General features: G+C 37.8%; 1 protein-coding gene across 1 annotated transcript; it reads right to left on the bottom strand.

Annotated features, from left to right (window-relative positions):
- Window positions 1–275: 275 nt before the first annotated feature.
- Window positions 276–2510, bottom strand: LOC311296071 (receptor-transporting protein 3-like). Its single transcript, XM_084417726.1, has 2 exons — window positions 2038–2510; window positions 276–1279 (listed from the first exon to the last, which is right to left on the bottom strand). Exons 1-2 carry the CDS (start codon window positions 2181–2183, stop codon window positions 937–939), a joined length of 489 nt encoding a protein of 162 aa, XP_084273852.1. The 5' UTR covers window positions 2184–2510; the 3' UTR covers window positions 276–936.
- Window positions 2511–20218: the final 17708 nt, after the last annotated feature.

Below are 20218 nucleotides of genomic sequence, written 5' to 3' on the forward strand. Positions count from 1 at the left end.
AATCATTGAAAAATCCATAACTCTAATGAGCAAACTGGTGGCTTTATCACAAATACTATGATATCAATGGCTCAGTGTTTATTGCATACAATATTACAAATATTTTAAATAATATATAAAATAAAATATCACCTCAAGAGTTATTTTCTCAAGATTTATTTGTGTCCACATTAGGGGTTGCATGACTACAGATTTCTCCTAATCAGTTACTTGTCTAAAACTTGAGAACTTGTGGGTTTATGTTACCATTAAAAAAAAGAAAAGAAAAAAAAAGCTATTGTCAACAAGTGTTTATTAATTGACAGCCCAATGTTTGCAACAATTACTGTATACGTCTCTTACATGTATTGTCAAAAGATTTAAATATTACGTTTAATTTTGTATTTAACATAGGCAAAGTAGCATTGACAGCAACATTATGACCTTAAAATCCATGTCTTTGACGATGAACAATAATACATACTGTAATTTTAATAAAAATGTATTATTCAACATTCCAATCAACCAATCAGATTTGATTGAATCAAGTTTAGGCTTACAACCAGGCTTCTACATCAGTGTTATACTCATTTCCCATTTCTCATTTCAATTTTTTGGACAGGAATGTTGTTCCAGAGGTCGCTTAACTCTGCAAAATTAGGACATGCTGTAGTCTGTTCTCTGTCATCGGCCTCCTGCCACTCTCTTTGGTCGTGCTCATGGCTCGCTGAGGGTTGCTTGCTGATTCACGTTGGTGTGAAGTTATGGTTATTGCGCGCTCAAGTACTCAATGGCTTCCGACAGCGCTGACTTGTGGTTGAAGTAGTCGACTAGCCTACTCTCTGACCAGTCTATGCAAGCCCCAGTCCACACTGGATTTTCATCATTATTTTCTGAAACAATTTATGAAAATAAATAAATATTAACCATTTATTAGTTCTGAGCAGATCAATGAAATCAGTTGGCCTGACTACAGACGCCAAGCCGACAGGCTTCACAATGAGCGCTTTCATGCGGCCCGTTCACTCTGCCATTGAACACTGAGGGTCTGTTCTTTTCACCCAGGTCTTCTTTGTAGCATCTCATGCGGATCTTTTCAACCAGTCTCTCAATCAGCACATCAATGTTTTCCACTGGAAAGTTCGGATCCTCCATTTGAGCTTCATTGCACCTCCTGCACTTCTGTTTGAAGCGTCGCAGTTTAATGGTTCCCTGTTCCTTTGCTGTGTCCAGGTGGAAGTGAAACACCACCTGCACTCTTTTAGACATCCAGCTTCTTTTACAAAGAGAACAAGTGAACCTACGTATTGAAATGGAGAAAAGATCAGTTTTTTTTTTCTACATTCATTACTAATGTGTATATATATATATATATATACACATCCATATATTAGTATATATAATATATACATGCCGTTTGATTCATGCTTTTGATTCTGATTCAAACCACTGTTTATGTAAAAATAGACCAGTGAACTTTGAGCAGAGAACCAAAAACTACATAACATTAGAATGGAAAATAAAACATTGGTAACACTTTACTTAAAGCCTTTATGTATAATTCATTCTAAAAGTATTTTGAATGCATTAATATTGACTTTTAATGCATTGTATGGTCTCATGAATAATTGTAACCACAGTTATAATACACAATACTAGACAATTACTAGACTTTAGAAAGTATAATGCATTAAAACACACAACAAACAGCCAGTTTTAGATGAAACAAGGAATATGCCTTTATAAGGCATTATACATAAATATTATTAAAACTTGTTTAACTCATCATTACCAATCTGTGTGAACCTCGTAATGTGTGTGTTTGTAAGACAGACCATTATGTGTATATGTGCAATTGTAATTAGAACTGATAACAGGGTTTGAGTGTGCATTTTTATACTGCATTATTAATACAAAATAAACATGACATGCTAGATTCTTTCAATATCATGAAGAGTTTTAATAAAATGACTCATCAAAATATCTCCATACACCATAAAGCCTAATATAAAACACATATGCTTGGAATATTTTATTGTGATAAAGATGAGTTCTTACCGTGCAAAGGAGCCAGAGATGTACTGGAACCAATCACGAGCTTGTTTGTCAGGCTCGATAGAGTCAGTAAGTGTAATGTGCCATGTGTCCCCGTGAAGCTCGCTCGCCTTCTCCTGTAAAGAACTTTCCCACAACTGTAATGCCATGTCTTCTTTCTTACAGTGCTGTTGCAGAAATGATCTTACCTTGTTATTACCCACTGAATATATACTGTACAGCTAATCTCTCAATTCACAAGAAACGAAACTGAAACTATCAAGCAAGTATCTGTTTTCTGTAACACAAAAGTGAACATTGCTTTACAATGCTTACAAGGTGTGTTGAGCTTGCCATAACATTACATAGCGGTATTAGAATTCAAAACCTAAACCTAAAATAATGGATAAATGTAACTATAGTAATAACATCATATCAAAAGACTTCAGATACCAGACAGTAGTCAAAGCTTTTACCACTTTGATACTTGATTTTTCAAGTTCTTTGTGAAATAGCATAAAAATAGTTGAAAACGAATTGTCTGATTAATGTGAACCGCTAAGTAACTGTTTGAAGAACGTTACAGAAAGAAATGGTTGTTAATGTTTTACCTCCACCTACTGGACAACATGGTCGCCTACACATGGTGTGTGTTTGTTCTTCCCTGTTGATTTTTGCATTTTCTCATTTAAATGTGTGAAATCTGACAGCAAGTATTCGATTCTAGAAGTCTCAAATCTCATTATGTAAGGAATAATGCACAGTCAGCTAGTCATTATTTCAAAAAGATAAAACAAAACAACAACAACAACTAGGGTGATCAGGGGCCTGTGCCATGATGGTAGTTGAACAAACTCTGGGTTACAGGATTAGTTTTGAGTTGATAAAACCATGCTGATGCTGATCATCAACTTTCTCTGAAGCATCGCGATTCACTTCTCTCTTCTGCAGAATATTACGAGATTGAAAAATATTGAAGTAAAATTTACACAGCAAGAAGAAAATAGCTGTCTATGAAAGAGGACAACTAAAAGAAAAAGTCTTGCTATATCAGTGCAAGTAAACATTTTGAAGTTGTACGTGATCGATTAATAATTACATAAATAATATCTAAATCATACAAAAAGAGCGTAAGTTACTATAGCAATGAACATGGGTTTTAGGCACCATGAAAGTGGTTTGGCTTTTAGCAGTGTTCATCACCATAACGCTCCACGGCTAACCTGGTCCGGGGCAGGTGATGTTCCAGGTAAGAGGTTGCAAAACGAACTTAGACCAATCAGCTGTGAGCAAAGTGACACATGTCTGATGTGATAAAGTCACTTCACCTGTTTCTTCTCCAAATTAAAGGTCACTACATAGCAAATGATTTTTAAAGACAAAATAGTCTGGCTTTTAGTAACGTTTTTTTAGAATAATAATTTTGTATGATTTAGATATTATTTATGTAATTATTAAAGCAACACCATGTCGTTTTTCAACCTTCATAATATATTTCCAAGACCCTTGTGATGGTACATCGACTTACAATAGGTTGAATGACACGTCTGCCATAGCCTGACGGGGTCTGTATCGCTTTTACTGGCACTACGGAACTTCAGTAAAAGCGATACCTGATATTTTGTTCGTCACCTTTGTTACCTGTAGTGGAAGAGCCTCTCCTCAATATTATTAACTCGTCTTTATCTTTAGGTCATGTTCCAAGAACATTTAAACTGGCAGTTATAAAACCTCTCATTAAGAAACCACAATTAGATCATAATAACCTAGCAAATTATAGACCCATTTCAAATCTTCCATTTATGTCTAAAATATTAGAGAAAGTGGTGTCCGCTCAACTGGGCTCTTTCTTGCAAGAAAATGACATCTATGAAAAGTTTCAGTCTGGATTCAGACCGCATCATAGCACTGAAACTGCGCTCGTTAAAATCACAAATGATTTACTTTTAGCTTCTGACCAAGGCTGTATCTCAATATTAGTTTTACTTGATCTTAGTGCTGCGTTCGATACTATAGATCACACAATACTCTTAGATCGACTACAAAATTATACTGGTGTTCAAGGACAAGCATTAAGCTGGTTTAGATCATACTTATCTGACCGCTACCATTTTGTCTATTTAAATGGAGAAAAATCGATCATAACTCCAGTAAACTATGGAGTGCCGCAGGGATCTGTGTTGGGCCCTCTATTATTCTCAATATATATGATGCCACTTGGAAATATTATAAGGAAACATGGAATTAGTTTCCATTGTTATGCTGATGACACTCAAATATATATTTCATCACGGCCGGATTAAAACGCTAAATTATCCAAATTGACAGAGTGCGTTAAAGATATAAAAGATTGGATGATGCGTAATTTTCTTTTATTAAATCCAGACAAGACAGAGGTACTACTTATTGGTTCAAAAAACCGCCCGCAAAACCTCTCACAATACAACTTTAACATAGTAGGATGTCCTGTTACTTTATCCTCTACAGTAAAAGACCTGTGTGTTATACTCGATTGCAACCTGTCTTTTGAAAATCATATTTCATATGTTACAAAAACAGCCTTTTTCCACCTTAGAAACATTGCTAAGCTACGTAATATGCTATCAGTTTCCTATAAAGTTCCGTATTAATTACAAGGTATTGCTACTGACTTATAAAGCCCTAAACGGCCTAGCTCCAGTCTATTTAACGGATCTTCTATCGCCCTATAATCCATCGCGCTCTTTAAGATCATTAAATTCAAGGCTTTTGGTCATACCTAGGATATCCAGATCCACCAAAGGAGGGTGAGCATTTTCACATTTAGCTCCAAAACTCTGGAATAGCCTTCCTGATAGTGTTCGTTGCTCAGACTCGCTCTCCCAGTTTAAAACTAGATTAAAGACGCATCTCTTCAGCCAGGCATTCATATAATATTTTTAATCTTACAGTTAAATCCTGTCTCTAGTTCATAAACGCCAGAGGAGAACTGGCCCCCGACTGAGCCTGGGTTCTCCCAAGGTTTTTTTTCTCCATTAGGTCACATGATGGAGTTTTTTCGGTTCCTTGCCACTGTTGCCTTTGGCTTGCTCAGTTGGGGATATTTTGGGGATATTTAATTTTATCAATCAATAAATTCCACTAGAAACAAACCTTGTTGTATTATTTTAATTTAATACTGTGAAGCTGCTTTGATATAATCTGAATTGTGAAAAGCGCTATACAAATATACTTGACTTGACTTGACTTGACTACGGAACTTCGGGGTTCGGGTAGTAACCCGAGCACAAAAAGAACTACAAAATTCGACTGCTTTACGGCATACGTCACTTCCCCCACCACCCCCACCCCCTCAAATTCGGACGTGAGAGCCCAACTAGCGTTTGTTTGCCGGCTGGTACAGCGTGTGTAAGTTGTTGTCATGGCCGAAGCAGCAACGAAACCGAAGAAGGCAAAGGTTTTGTCGGAGGAGACAAGGAAGAGAAAAAGGGAGAGTGACAAAATCAAAGGCCGAACGAGGATCAATATTGGTCCAGCGTGAGCTCGCTGGCGTGAGCTAAAGCAGGAGGAGGGGTGCCCGACCGAAGCTGACTTGGCCGTCATGCTGTTCATGGCCGTTAGTTTGGTTTGAAATGTGCGCATTCGGAAGTGGATTTTCAGAAGTGCTGGGTACAATGACACATTCATTTTTTTTCTCTTTCGCGCAGATCATATTTTGAAAGACGATGTCCTGCTTACTAATGTAAATAAATAAAAATGTATTCAAAAATGTGATGATGTCCGACTCGTTTTATGAAGAAGAAAGTCGTAAGTTTTCAAAAAGCATTAGACATATGACCCACTATTCTGCTTCATAAGTACCATGTTAACAATATGACATGACGTGGTTTAATGTACCTAAACAATGATTACCAAATTTTTCTCTCATATTGCTCCTCATAACCACTGAAAACGGTCAAAAAAATGGAACCAAAAGTCAAATTATTATGGACGTTATCTGACATTAAGCGTTTCTGCTTCATATTTTCAATAAGGCAGTGGAGCGGCTGTGGGTTGACTCCACATGGTTCTCATGGGCTTTATATATAAGTCCTAATGTGAAAAAGCTTTATGTGGTTTAATGTACCTAAACAACGATCACCAAATTTCTCTCTCATAACCACTGAAAACGGTCAAATTATTATGTACGTTATCTGACATTAAGCGTTTCTGCTTCATTGAGGCTATTGTAGGAAAAAGCTTAATGGTTTAATGTACCTAAACAACGATCAGTGATCACCAAATTTCTGACTTTTTGACAGTTTTAAGTGGTTATGATGAACAATATGACAGAAAAATTTGGTGATTCATATGACATGCTGAAATATATGCCACTGTATATATGCCAATATATGCCTGGGATGAAGACATTTCACACACAAGTTCTGCCCAAGGCGTGAGAACTCCTTCTGCAGAGTTCGGGGGTATCGGCTTGTCAACAAATGCACGTGTATCCCCTGGTGTAACCATGACAGATTTTACGACAGTAGTAGAAGACAATACTGTTTCCCAACTGTAGGGGGACCCCGAGAGCAAAAGTTACTTGGTGTTGCTTTAATCGCTCACACATGTACAATTTTAGTATATCAATTATTATTACGCACAGTTTAAAGGAATAAATGTATAAAAGGTAATATAAATACGCTTTAGAATCAATAGATAAAGCTATAAAATGACTATGTGAGTTCAATTCTCTCAATAACTTTATCAACTGTATAAACCAACTTCACAATTTTTACTTGCACTGATATAGCAAGACTTTTTCTTTTAGTTGTCCTCTTTCGCAGACAGCTATTTTCTTTTTGCCGTGTAAATTTGTTTAAATTCTTAATATTTTTCAATCTCGTAATATTCTGCAGAAGAGAGAAGTGAATCTCAGTTTCACTCTTTCTCAGTATGTGATTGGCTGTTCGCTACTGATGTCACACCTAAACTCCTAAACTCAGGATCAAAGCCTGAGTTGACAGAGAAAGTTGATGATCAGCATCATGGTACCAACAAAGCCTGGTTGGATTGGTTTGGTTTTGTCAACTCGAAACTAATCCTGTAACCCTGAGTTTGTTCAACTACCATCATGGTACAGGCCCCAGGTCTGTAAGTCTGCAAGTCTGCTAAATAAATGAACACAAGCAATAATAGTTTCTGTTGAAATTATTTTATTATTTGAAAAAAGAGAGTTCTGAGTAATACGAGAGATGCATTACACTATAACGCATCTGGAAATCAGATGCCTGACAACAGTAAAATATATACAGTAGCGTCAGTATACAAATAATATTTACAATCACCAGGGACGGATTATGACTTGTAAAGGCCCTGGGGCCAGTTATCCCCAAAGCCCTTTTTTCAGGCTATATGCAGGGGCGTTTCTAGGTTTTAAAAACGTCAGGGGCTGGGGTTATAAGATAACATGATTAAATCAGCCCTGGCACTGTAGCCACACCAGGCCCACGAAGTTGGTTTCAGCAACTTTTTTCTTTCTTGAGTTAATCAATGTTTTTGGCACTAATCAAAGAAGAAAACCAACTTTTTCTAACTTCTAACTTTTAAAAAGAAAAAAGTTGCTGAAACCAATCTTTAATGCTAATATATAAATTGCTCATTTGCCTCTGGACACAAAACGATTGCACTGGTGTTTGACTGAAATGTAACATCTATGCAAAATAATCCTTGAAAGATTTCTCATTTAAGGCCATTCCTGTTTGGAAGATGTGATTGTGTATTGTCAACAATAAGCAGAAACATTCTGCATTTCCATTTTGTACTGTGGATCATTCATTACAACATTTATCCTCATTCTCATGGTTACAAATCTATTATCTGCTTGACAAATAATTTATGCTACTGCCCACTGACATGCTTTTAAAGCTATTGTTATCCAAATTTTATTGGCCTTCAAACACCTTAAAATGCACATATGTAGGTCCGAGAAATCCACATTTTAGAACCCCCCCCCCAATACCTCACATTTCAATGCGTGTGTTTGTGTGGTAATGTGGGCTGGTGTGGCTACAGTGCCAGGGCTAAATTTTCAAACCAGTCTGCCCCCTGCATATAGGCCTACAATATTATTCTCTGTATCGAATCATGTTATCTTATAACCCCAGACCCCGCCGTTTCCGGCTCAGCCCCTGATGGTTTTAAAACCTAGAAACGCCCCTGCTTTTGATATGAAACATAGTCTCAGCTTTCAAATTATGTCAATTTTATAACAACATTCAAACAATAAAGACCGTTTTGGCGGGTCAAAGCTCTTCTTTAGTTAGTAAATAAATTCGAATGAACTATGTTGGAAGATACAGTAGCCTACAACTTGCTGAAATGTATCATGTCTCATGTAATCACTCAATCAGTGCTTCAACCACGGAAATAGGTCAATAAAACAACTGGAGAACAATATGTAACGTAACATTTACCTCAGAAAAGCCATGACCACAGCATATAGCTAGAAAAATTAACTTGGCCTATAGAGAGGAGTATTTTTGCTAAATATATGCACTATATTACATATAATAATTTTACTCATATCATTAAAAATATTAAAACGTTATTATTATTATAAAAACCATGTTATATTTGAGTACATTTCAACCTTTAATAATAATATCAACTCCCTGTATGTTTACAGCATTAGTGAGAGATTTTTCCTTGAGAAAAATTTACATGTAGCTATATATGGTACCTGATATTTATCCAAATTAATTAATGTTACATTGTTACATGTTGTTACTAAACTTAATGAAATTCTGTTTGGTCAGCAAATGGTTTGAGAATAACAATACACTTGTGATGCAAGTTTGATTTATATTCATAGGCTGCCTGCTGAACATGGGTTTGAGCTCTTATAGCCCATACACAAAAGAATTGTATTTGAAATATATTTTCTGGATATGTTTTGGAATATATGCAAATATTTGAAATTGGCCCAATAAATATATTTCATACTTATATTTCATATATTTTTGTTATATTTCAGAATATATTTCAATGTATTTGGAATATATGCCACATATATTTTTGACACTTTTGGGGACCCGTACAGAAAAAAATACATTGAAATATATTCTGAAATATAACAAAAATATATGAAATATAAGTATGAAATATATTTATTGGGCCAATTTCAATTATGTGCATATATTCCAAAACATATCCAGAAAATATATTTCTTTTGTGTATGGGAGTTCTGAACTCTCAAAGTTCAGATTAATGTATTAAAATGTAGAAAATATCGTGCCCCCAAATCTAGAAGAACTGAGGTCCACCCTTCATAAGGCGCGTTTCCATTAAAGATTCGCGCAAAACTTTTGCGATTTTTTCTAAATATCGGTAAAAAAACAATTGCGAAATGACGGCGTTTCCATTAACCGATGTTATGCGACTAAAACGTCATTTTTTCCTCTCGCGATAAAGTCATTCCAAAAATCATGGCAACGGACATTGGTAGGTTTATATAGGCTATATCACACCCACGTACCGCACTAGACATTATTATTATTAATGGAAGGAAACGTAGGCGTGTTATCCAAGCATTAATGGCAAGTAAAGACCTTTACACTGTGTCTGTGAGCGGCACATATGAGGTGTTTCTGGGTTTTTCTCACTCATTTCCGAGGTCTTGATTGTGGCATTTCTTTGAGGTTTAGAATCCAGTATTTCTGTCATTCTTTTGTCTTTTATGAATTCAATGAAGAACTACGTCTCGTATTCTGTCCAAACACACCGCCTCATCTACGTCAGGTGACCTGTAAATGCGCAAAAACTGTTTCCATCGCAGTTTTGCGAAATATTTCTTTTTCGAATTGCCTGAAAAACCACCTCATGCGAGCGTAAAAACTTTTTTTGCGATAAATGGGAGCGTATTTTCAATTCGCAATTTCAATTTGCGCAATTTGAAGGGTAATGGAAACGCGGCTAGTCTCATAAAATCCTGTGGATTGTTTTGACGTCACTAGTCTAGTTGTGATAGGTATTACAATCTGATTGGACCAGTCGTTTCGAGTGCTGTGGCTACTAAAATTTGGTTTGACCTGTAAAAGAAGCTGTAATTTCCAATATAGGCCTACACTCTGCTTTATTGCCTATTTTATTTGAAGGTGCATCTTTTACAGTCGTTCAAACAACTGTAGAGTGAAGGGTGTACGCTTTTACTTTTTACAGTTAAATAATAGCTATGCTAAAACATACTCTATTGCTCTCTCTAGGCCCATTTTGTTGGATCATTTATAATTAGGCAACAAACTAAAATATGCAAATGAGGCAAATAAAAAATTAGGCAATGTTTAAAAATTTAGTCTCACTTCAACTTAGGGAAAATGGGCAGTTATGCTGTAATAATAAATAGTTATTTTTTCCAATACCTTTCACACACAAAAATAAGCTCAAAGAGTGGTTCTAATAAATGTAATTTTAAACAGGATGGGACAATAGTTCTGTAAGATGTTTTGGGGCTGTAGGAAACTCAGAAGCGAAGACCAGGAGACTTGGTTGTATCTTCAGTAGGACTCTTCATTGAGAACACGAGCTGTCGGTAGCTGCAGTAGGCGGCGAGCTACATAGGCCTACCGTGCACCCCCCCCACCTCCCAACAAAACCATACTTTTTTGAAAGGTCTGGATGTGTAGAATATGAATCTGAATGTTAACATTGAAAATTTTGGGTTGCACTACCTGTTTTAGCCCTGTGAAAAGGGAAACCCTAAAAAACGATTTTAAGCGATTTTAACACATCGAGATTGTCCTAGTCAATCAGAACAGCTTTTAGGTGACCCAATACACACTCAAACTTAACATATGATGACTTAGGTCAAATACCTACCATGCTGCTTATTGGTAGGTGTCTAAAATTAACATAGGTAAGGCTTTATGTTGATATAATGAGCCCATTTCATGTATAGGCCACGACCTAGATTCGCCTATCATGCACCCCAACCCACTCCCCTGAAAAAAATCATGCTTTTCTGAAAGGTCTGGATGTGTAGAATATGAATCTGAATGTTAACATTATTGGGATACACTACCTGTTTTAGCCCTGTGAATAGGGAAACCCTAAAAAACGATTTTAAGAGATTTTAACACATTGAGATTGGCCTAGTCAATCAGAGCAGCTTTTAGGTGACCCAATACTCTTACTACACTAAATTGATAATTACTTTAAATAGTTGTTTTTAATTATTTTTTATTTAATATAGTTAAGGCCTTTTATGGATATAATCTATCAAGGACCATTTCCATAGCATCAGTTAATATGCTAACGTGCTAACATTCCAACATGTCAAAGCTGACTACGAAATTATTCACAGCTCCTCCTCACCCTCCCCATCTTTATTTAATATAATTGACCCCTCTTACTACATTGATAGTTACTTTAAATAGTTGTTTTTAATTATTTTTAATTTAATATAGTTAAGGCATTGTATGGATATAATATAATATCCTTTATAAAATATATTATTATGGATATAATGCAAGATTAGCCAGAATGAAAGAAATACGTGACAAGAGATTAACTGAACCACTGGAATCTGCTCACAGAATGAATGTAACCTGTGAACTTAAACCAGACACCATTACAGAAGGTGATGGATATCACAGAGAATGCTACCAAAGATTTGAAACAGAAGCTAAATACAGTGGGGCAAAAAAGAATTTAGTCAGCCACCAATTGTGCAAGTTCTCCCACTTAAAAAGATGAGAGAGGCCTGTAATTTTCATCATAGATAGACTTCAACTATGAGAGACAAAATGAGAAAAAAAAAAAAAAAAATCCAGAAAATCACATTGTAGGATTTCTAAGAATTTATTTGCAAATTATGGTGGAAAATAAGTATTTGGTCAATAACAAAAGTTCATCTCAATACTTTGTTATATACCCTTTGTTGGCAATGAGGTCAAACAAAGGGTAAGTCTTCACAAGGTTTTCACACACTGTTGCTGGTATTTTGGCCCATTTCTCCATACAGATCTCCTCTAGAGCAGTGATGTTTTGGGACTGTCTCTGGGCAACACGGATTTTCAACTCCCTCCAAAGATTTTTTTTATGGGGTTGAGATCTGGAGACTGGCTAGGCCACTCCAGGACCTTGAAATGCTTCTTACGAAACCACTCCTTCGTTGCCCGGGCGGTGTGTTTGGGATCATTGTCTTGCTGAAAGACCCAGCCACGTTTCATCTTCAATGCCCTTGCTGATGGAAGGAGGTTTTCACTCAAAATCTCACGATACATGACCCCATTCATTCTTTCCTTTACACGGATCAGTCGTCCTGGTACCTTTGCAGAAAAACAGCCCCAAAGCATGATGTTTCCACCCCCATGCTTCACAGTAGGTATGGTGTTCTTTCTCCTCCAAACATGACTTGTTGAGTTTTTACCAAAAAGTTCTATTTTGGTTTCATCTTACCATATGACATTCTCCCAATCCTCTTCTGGATCATCCAAATGCTCTCTAGCAAACTTCAGATGGGCCTGGACATACACTGGCTTAAGCAGGGGGACACGTCTGGCACTGCAGGATTTGAGTACCTGGCTGCGTAGTGTGTTACTGATGGTAGCCTTTGTTACTTTGGCCCTCTCTGCAGGTCATTCACTAGGTCCCCCTGTGTGGTTCTGGGATTTTTGCTCACCGTTCTTATGATCATTTTGACCCCACGGGGTGAGATCTTGCGTGGAGTCCTAGATCGAGGGAGATTATCAGTGGTCTTGTATGTCTTCCATTTTCTAATAATTGCTCCCACAGTTGATTTCTTCACACCAAGCTGCTTACCTATTGCAGATTCAGTCTTCCCAGCCTGGTGCAGGTCTACAATTTTGTTTCTGGTGTCCTTTGACAGCTCTTTGGTCTTGGCCATAGTGGAGTTTGGAGTGTGACTATTTGAGGTTGTGGACAGGTGTCTTTTATACTTATAACGAGTTCAAACAGGTGCCATTAATACAGGTAACGAGTGGAGGACAGAGGAGCCTCTTAAAGAAGAAGTTACAGGTCTGTGAGAACCAGAAATCTTGTTTGTGTGTAGGTGACCAAATACTTACAGTATTTTACAGAGGAATTTACCAATTAATTAATTAAAGATCCTACTATGTGATTTTCTGAATTTTTTTTCTCATTTTGTCTCTCATAGTTGAAGTGTACCTATGATGAAAATTACAGGCCTCTCTCATCTTTTTAAGTGGGAGAACTTGGACAATTGGTGGCTGACTAAATACTTTTTTGCCCCACTGTACCACAAATCCTGTACAGTCCAATATACACAAAATGTAGAAAAATTGAGAAGTGCAAGCACAGAAAACAAGGCCAAACAAATCCAAATAGTAGAAGCTCACGGTGAGACATTTGGTGCTGTATCTCGAGTAATTGACAAGGAAATCATCGGCAGCAACAAAATGATGAAATTGACTGATCTGACCAAAATCTACATAGCTAATCTAGGATGCACAAACTTGCCTCAGCACCAAATGCCTCACCGTGAGCTTCTACTAGTTGGATTTGTTTGGCCTTGTTTTCTGTGCTTGCACTTCTCCATTTTTCTAAATTTTGTGTATATTGGACTCTACAGGATTTGTGGTATTTAGCTTCTGTAGCAAATAGATCCTTTCCTCTAATTCTGCGAAGCAAATTTTCATCAAATTTTTGTTCTGCAACTTTGAGGACTGTTCTCCACCCATCACACTCAAACTCTCTTAACCCCTCATTTGTCCATATCCCTTTATTTTTGACCTTCTTCCGTGTAATTGAGTTGCAGAATATACAGTCAGGTGTGAAGAGCACCTTGTCACCAGTTGAGGCCCTCTGACTTTGCCTTGAACTTGCTCCTAATAGTTCAGGCTTCTGGTCGAGTCTTTTGAGATTCATGGTGAATCTTTGGTAGCATTCTCTGTGATATCCATTACCTTCTGTAATAGTGTCTGGTATAAGTTCACAGGTTACAGTCACTCTGTGAGCAGATTCCAGTGGTTCAGCTAATCTCTTGTCACGTATTTCTTTCATTCTGGCTAATCTTGCATCAGAATCTGCGTTTGCCCATAATTGCACGAGTGGTCCATATACAAGACCAGGGACATGCACAATGCATCTGGACTTTGGTTTTGTCCCATGACATCCCCTATGCCTTGAAGGACCTGCAGTCACTTGGCCCACTGGCTCATGTCTTGACTCAGACATAACTGAGCAGTTCAACTGTGTTGAAGAAACCAACTACATAACCGACTAGATGATCTATGTGTGTGAGATATGTGTGTGTGTGTGTGTGTGTGTGTGTGTGTATAAGCTACTGGATGTCTAAAATTTCCCTTTGGGATGAATAAAGTATATATCTATCAATCTATCAAATGTAATCTAAAATAATTAAAAACAAATATTTAAAGTAAGCATCAATGTAGTGTAGTAAGAGGGGTCAATAAAAAATATCAAACATCGAGCAATTCAGTGAAACAAATTTCTTGCTGTATAGGCAGAGGATGCAGACTTGGAGGATCTGTCTGTGTGAGTAAGAACAGTCTTTCAGGACAGTCTGCCTAACACAGAGGAAACTGTTAATGAAAATTCAAAAAATATCTTATTTTGTCATTGGATGAACAACCCAGACAGGTTTCTGATTTGTCAATGAAATTACTTCGATGGAAAGGGTAATGAGGGTTAAAATGTTAGCACGTTAGCATATTAACTGATGCTATGGAAATGGTCCTTGATCGATTATATCCATACAAGGCCTTAACTATATTAAATAAAAAATAATTAAAAACAACTATTTAAAGTAATTATCAATTTAGTGTAGTAAGAGTATTGGGTCACCTAAAAGCTGCTCTGATTGACTAGGCCAATCTCAATGTGTTAAAATCTCTTAAAATCGTTTTTTAGGGTTTCCCTATTCACAGGGCTAAAACACGTAGTGTATCCCAATAATGTTAACATTCAGATTCATATTCTACACATCCAGACCTTTCAGAAAAGCATGATTTTTTTCAGGGGAGTGGGTTGGGGTGCATGATAGGCGAATCTAGGTCGTGGCCTATACATGAAATGGGCTCATTATATCAACATAAAGCCTTACCTATGTTAATTTTAGACACCTACCAATAAGCAGCATGGTAGGTATTTGACCTAAGTCATCATATGTTAAGTTTGAGTGTGTATTGGGTCACCTAAAAGCTGTTCTGATTGACTAGGACAATCTCGATGTGTTAAAATCGCTTAAAATCGTTTTTTAGGGTTTCCCTTTTCACAGGGCTAAAACAGGTAGTGCAACCCAAAATTTTCAATGTTAACATTCAGATTCATATTCTACACATCCAGACCTTTCAAAAAAGTATGGTTTTGTTGGGAGGTGGGGGGGGGGGGTGCACGGTAGGCCTATGTAGCTCGCCGCCTACAGTCATCAAGTCTTACTAAGGCAGTGTACGTTATAGTTTATATGAGGCAGTGCTTAGAAATGGAGACAAAGCACCTGGGTGACGACCTAAACAAAGCATGCAAATGAAGTATCCATGTTTAGGAGTTTAGAGTGTTACCAATCCTAATCCAATCAGCATAACTATTCAAAGACTGGGACAGGGGCTCCAAGATCTATTAAAGACAGAGGGTGAGAGTCTCATAATCTGACTCATTTAACTTACAATAGAGAGAACAGGACTGGCAGGAATCTCTTGCTGGAAACTTTGATTAACAGCTGATATCATCATCATAACCTTAAATGCTAAATTCAATGTGCTCTACCTTAGTTTTTCATGTTATGTTATGTTATGTAAGGACATAAGATCAGCAGATCTTATACAGATTCTTAAATTTGTAACTCCACAGGGCCTTCATATTCACATAGGGCCCAACAGTAAGTTCCAGGGAGTCCTCATAGTCCAAGAGCCTTGTTTAAGAGGCCTTGTGTAGGCTATGGGACACATATATTACAGCATTAATAAACATTTGTTTTCATTGTTAATGGGTTTTCTGAACCAAACTGGACTGCGTGGCCTTAAACCCCAGGGCCCCCCGGGCTTCTGGTAGTCAAGGGCCTCTGGGCACTGGCCCCATAGGCCCGGTCAGTAATCCATCCCTGACAATCACTACAATCATAAGAAAGATCCGGGAAGCTGTGATTATTTTGATTATATATTTCCTGTCAATACAGCATTAAAGTCGTGTTACATCTCAGGATCTGAGGTGCGTTTCCGACTTGTGAAAAGCGCTCACTCTTGTAGAATTTGTAATTACTACTCAGTCCCTTCAGGATTTCACGGGCCAAAACTGCATTTCTTATGTTGTTTTCCAGTGAAAATATAACACAGACATTATTCTACTAACATTTTGATTACTTTTCTGACCTCTGTAATGAATATAAGGAGAATACTGAGAGAGAGAAAAGTGAAACTTAAGTGTTTTCCTCTTAACCCTATAAAGACTACTGTAACACATTTAATACATTTCTAAGGACTCTGGTCCAGGCCCTGGTCATTTCTAGGCTTGACTACTGCAATGCTCTTCTGGCCGGACTTCCAGCATGTGCAACCAAACCTCTACAGATGATCCAGAATGCTGCAGCTCGTCTTGTCTTCAACGAGCCCAAGAGGGCCCACGTCACTCCTCTGTTCATCTCTCTGCACGGGCTACCTCTCGCTGCTCGCATCAAGTTCAAGGCATTGACGCTTGCTTACAGATCTATCACAGGCTCAGCTCCCTCCTACTTTCACTCACTCCTACGAGCCTACATCCCTACCAGACGCCTACGATCGATCAACGAGCGACGTCTCGTGGTTCCATCACAGAAAGCCACAAAATCACTTTCCAGAACATTCTCATTCACAGTTCCATGCTGGTGGAACACTCTCCCCACCCTCATCCGGAATGCAGAATCCCTGACAACATAAAAAAAAACAGCTGAAAACCCATCTCTTCCGTGAGCACTTAACTTCATAAAAAAAAAAAGATTAAAAAAAAAAAAAAAACTTTCCCTTTAAAACCTCACTTATCGGGCTTATGCTACTCTGAATAATGCCTGAACTTTGTATTCTGAGCACTTCTTGCGTTGTTGTTGTTTTAGCCTCTTCATGATGACTCGCTTAATTTAGTCCTAATTTGTAAGTCGCTTTGGATAAAAGCGTCTGCTAAATGACTAAATGTAAATGTAAATGACTCTAGATTATCAATGTGAACACAACTTTGCTGAAAAATGTTGTTGAGCTGTTTTAACTGAAAGCAACTTGCACTGGCATATATCTCTCAATCATCATTGTGCTTTGCTATGCGGCAGAATAAACCTAATAAACTTAGTTATTAGAGGAAAGTAAAGAGGTTTAAATGTGTTTTTTGTTTTTTATTCTCTTTTTTGATTTGTGCAGATGTAATGTGTATAGAAAGTGTTGTGGGGAAAAGAAAATAATATATATATATATGTTATGTAAAGCATAAATCTCATAAAGGAGTTATATGGTTAAATACCGCCTCCTAGTGGGGAGTAGGACGTACACACAGCATTTAAAAAGACAATCGCCTTACTGCATAGTTCATTATAAATGTGCGGTTATGAATTATACAGACGGGTTTTTTTCGGGTTTAAAATGTATAACGACATAACTCTTGTCTCTTTGAATATTATCACAGACATTATTGGAAACTTTAGCCACATTAACTGTGGAAATTGCACATTTGTAAAGGCGATTTTCAATAATTTACAAAATATAAAGTGTGATACTTGCGTCTTCAGGGTGTGAAGCTGGATCACGAACAGTTGGTACGGCTCCATCCTTGAGTAACAACTTTTTAGCTAAACCTGCTTTGTATTGACCCTCGTTCACAAATCAGTCTGGTGTTGAATGATTAGCGCAGACATAAACAATTTTAGGTAACTTGAGGGGCACATTCACATCAACATAAACAAGTGACCACTAGTGATCCTCCAGCGAGAAAATGTAAAATTAATTTAAATATATTCCTATAATTCATTAACTTTATTATTAATGCATTGGATTAAAAAATAACATGCTAAAATACAAAATAAATTATTAATTAATAAAAAAAATTCGTCTGAAACCAGAAAATGCAACGTGCACAACAAAGCTCTCAGTCAGGAGTTTCGCCTCAAACATAATGGACAAATTTGAATTCCAAACAACAGACTCAAGCTCTTAACAAATTCTTCAGTCAGTGACAGTAACGGTACAGATCCACTTTTGCGTCACGACCATAGACAGTAAAAGAAATGGACACAGCGCCCCCATTGGATTCAACGGAGACAAGTGAAGTCAATAAGAAGCACTCACTTCCTGATGGCTGAGCATACTGCGCAGACTCAAACTGAGCTTGACGACGTAGATGTGACGTGAGCAACCTGTCTGACAGTTGTAAGTCTTCTAGTGGCTGTGCCAAGAGAAATCTGAATCATTCCCTTCCGAAACTTGCAGAGACGGAGAGTGTGAGTAGGAGCCGTCCATGAGCTAGGAGCAGGAGCAACTTTTGCTAAGTATTCTGATTAATAATTTTGTCATTTTGCCTCCACGTCCTCCCGATTGCCCGTGAGCTTCTCCTCCTGTCCATACGGTAATTTCTCTACTGTGCGACAGAGAGTCGCGTGATTATGATGCAGTCGTTAGCCTATTTTTACAAAAACTGCTTCTACGGGGCCATAACGTAAGATACAAGATAATGGAGCCTTTTATACATTTTCGTGTTTCTTTAGAAATGTCAAAGTGACACTAAAATGAATGGGAGTCAATGGAATGCTAACAGCAGGTGGGGGTCCGCTAATCAATGGCGGCGCCCGGGGAAGCTTCAGTTTTTTCTGAAACATTAGCCCCCTGGTCGCGACGCCTCCCCACATTTGTACGTTGATGGGCGATCCTTAGTTTACTGCTATGGGCGTGGCTTTGACGGAGCGGGAAATGTTGCGTATTTAAAACCTGCGAGAGACTTCCCCCCGTCTCCATGCTCTCCTACTTCTATTGGATAGGCGCGTCACGTTCAACGGAATTCATTTGCATAAAGATGGGCATCGGCCAGCTTTTTGACGCGCAGCATTTTTCCAAATGAAGCGCCGCCTTCCCGGAATGCTTTGCGGGCGCGTCAAAGTCGCTTGACGTCACCCATAGGAATATAGTGGAGTGCGGCGCGACAGAAGTGTCGCACGGACAAGTGGATCTGCACCGTAATAGGATGAAGCCAAAACAGTGGACTGGCAAAGTGTTGGCAATATGCAACGCTATCTCACAGCCAATTTGTACGTATTTTACGAGGTGGCTAATTCTAATTGATTTGTCTCAACCCGAGTGACGAGTACGTTTAGGGGCGGTACCTCACACAGACGTGCACTTAAAATGTCAAAAACTCTTAGCCTTTTATGTTCAAACCAGAGTCAGACAAAGATGGAGAGACTCAAGAAGAAGCGACAACATGTACTGTAGACAACATTTCTGAATGGTTAGTTGATGAATTTATGTAGCTTATGTGTAGTTATCTTCTAGTCATTGATTAGCATATTCTGTCTTGATAATCTATAAATCGTGTTCTGGGGCAGGAATGTTGTGTAGTCCCTACTAGCCGTTTGTTGTGGTCCTTAGCAATTTCTTAAAAGCAAATATCTCCCTTTGCTTTGAACTTTGAGCGTCGTAACTTTGCAGATGTTGTTCATGCTCAAACAGCAACATTACACACTAACTAAAGCTAGAAAAGTGAAATCATAATCAACCCACCCTTTAATAAAAAAGGTGGAAAAACAAACTTTTCTCATAGCAGCAGAAGGATAGTATACCAGCATTTAGGGGGGCCTTTGAGCGTTGATCTAGAGAAGGAGGGGGCCTTGGAGTAAAAAGGTTGAGAACCACTGCTTTAAGGGACTTTGGTCTCGTTTCTAAGGCTCGTTTCTCATATTTGTCAGCCACGTACATCATTGAGGCTGCCTCATTTCAGAAAAGTAACCATTACATTCCAGAGAAAGAAAGAAATTTCAATAATCTACACCACAGAAGGAATAACGGTCAATTTTATAACTGGAGACACAGGTTTCTCTTGCATCCTAAGGGGATGGAGCTAAGAAGCGAGGAAAGGAAATGAATATGCACAAATAAGAAATGAGTAGCACCCAGTATATGACTCTATAAAAGGTAAAAAAAAAGACCTACCTGAATGACTCGATAAGCACAATCAATGGAAAATGAGATACAGGGGTTCCTCATGAGTAGGCTATGATAAATGCTTAACCAGCACTACT

Source organism: Rutilus rutilus (assembly GCF_951802725.1).
Source record: "Rutilus rutilus genome assembly, chromosome: 8".
NCBI lineage: Eukaryota > Metazoa > Chordata > Actinopteri > Cypriniformes > Leuciscidae > Rutilus > Rutilus rutilus.

What these genes read in the sequence shown, in the direction of transcription:
- LOC311296071 (XM_084417726.1), bottom strand. Translation starts at nt 2,183, where the DNA reads ATGGCATTACAGTTGTGGGAAAGTTCTTTACAGGAGAAGGCGAGCGAG. An exon ending in ATCTCTGGCTCCTTTGCACG is followed by an intron (nt 1,280 to 2,037) that starts GTAAGAACTCAT and finishes TTCAATACGTAG; the next exon opens with GTTCACTTGTTCTCTTTGTA.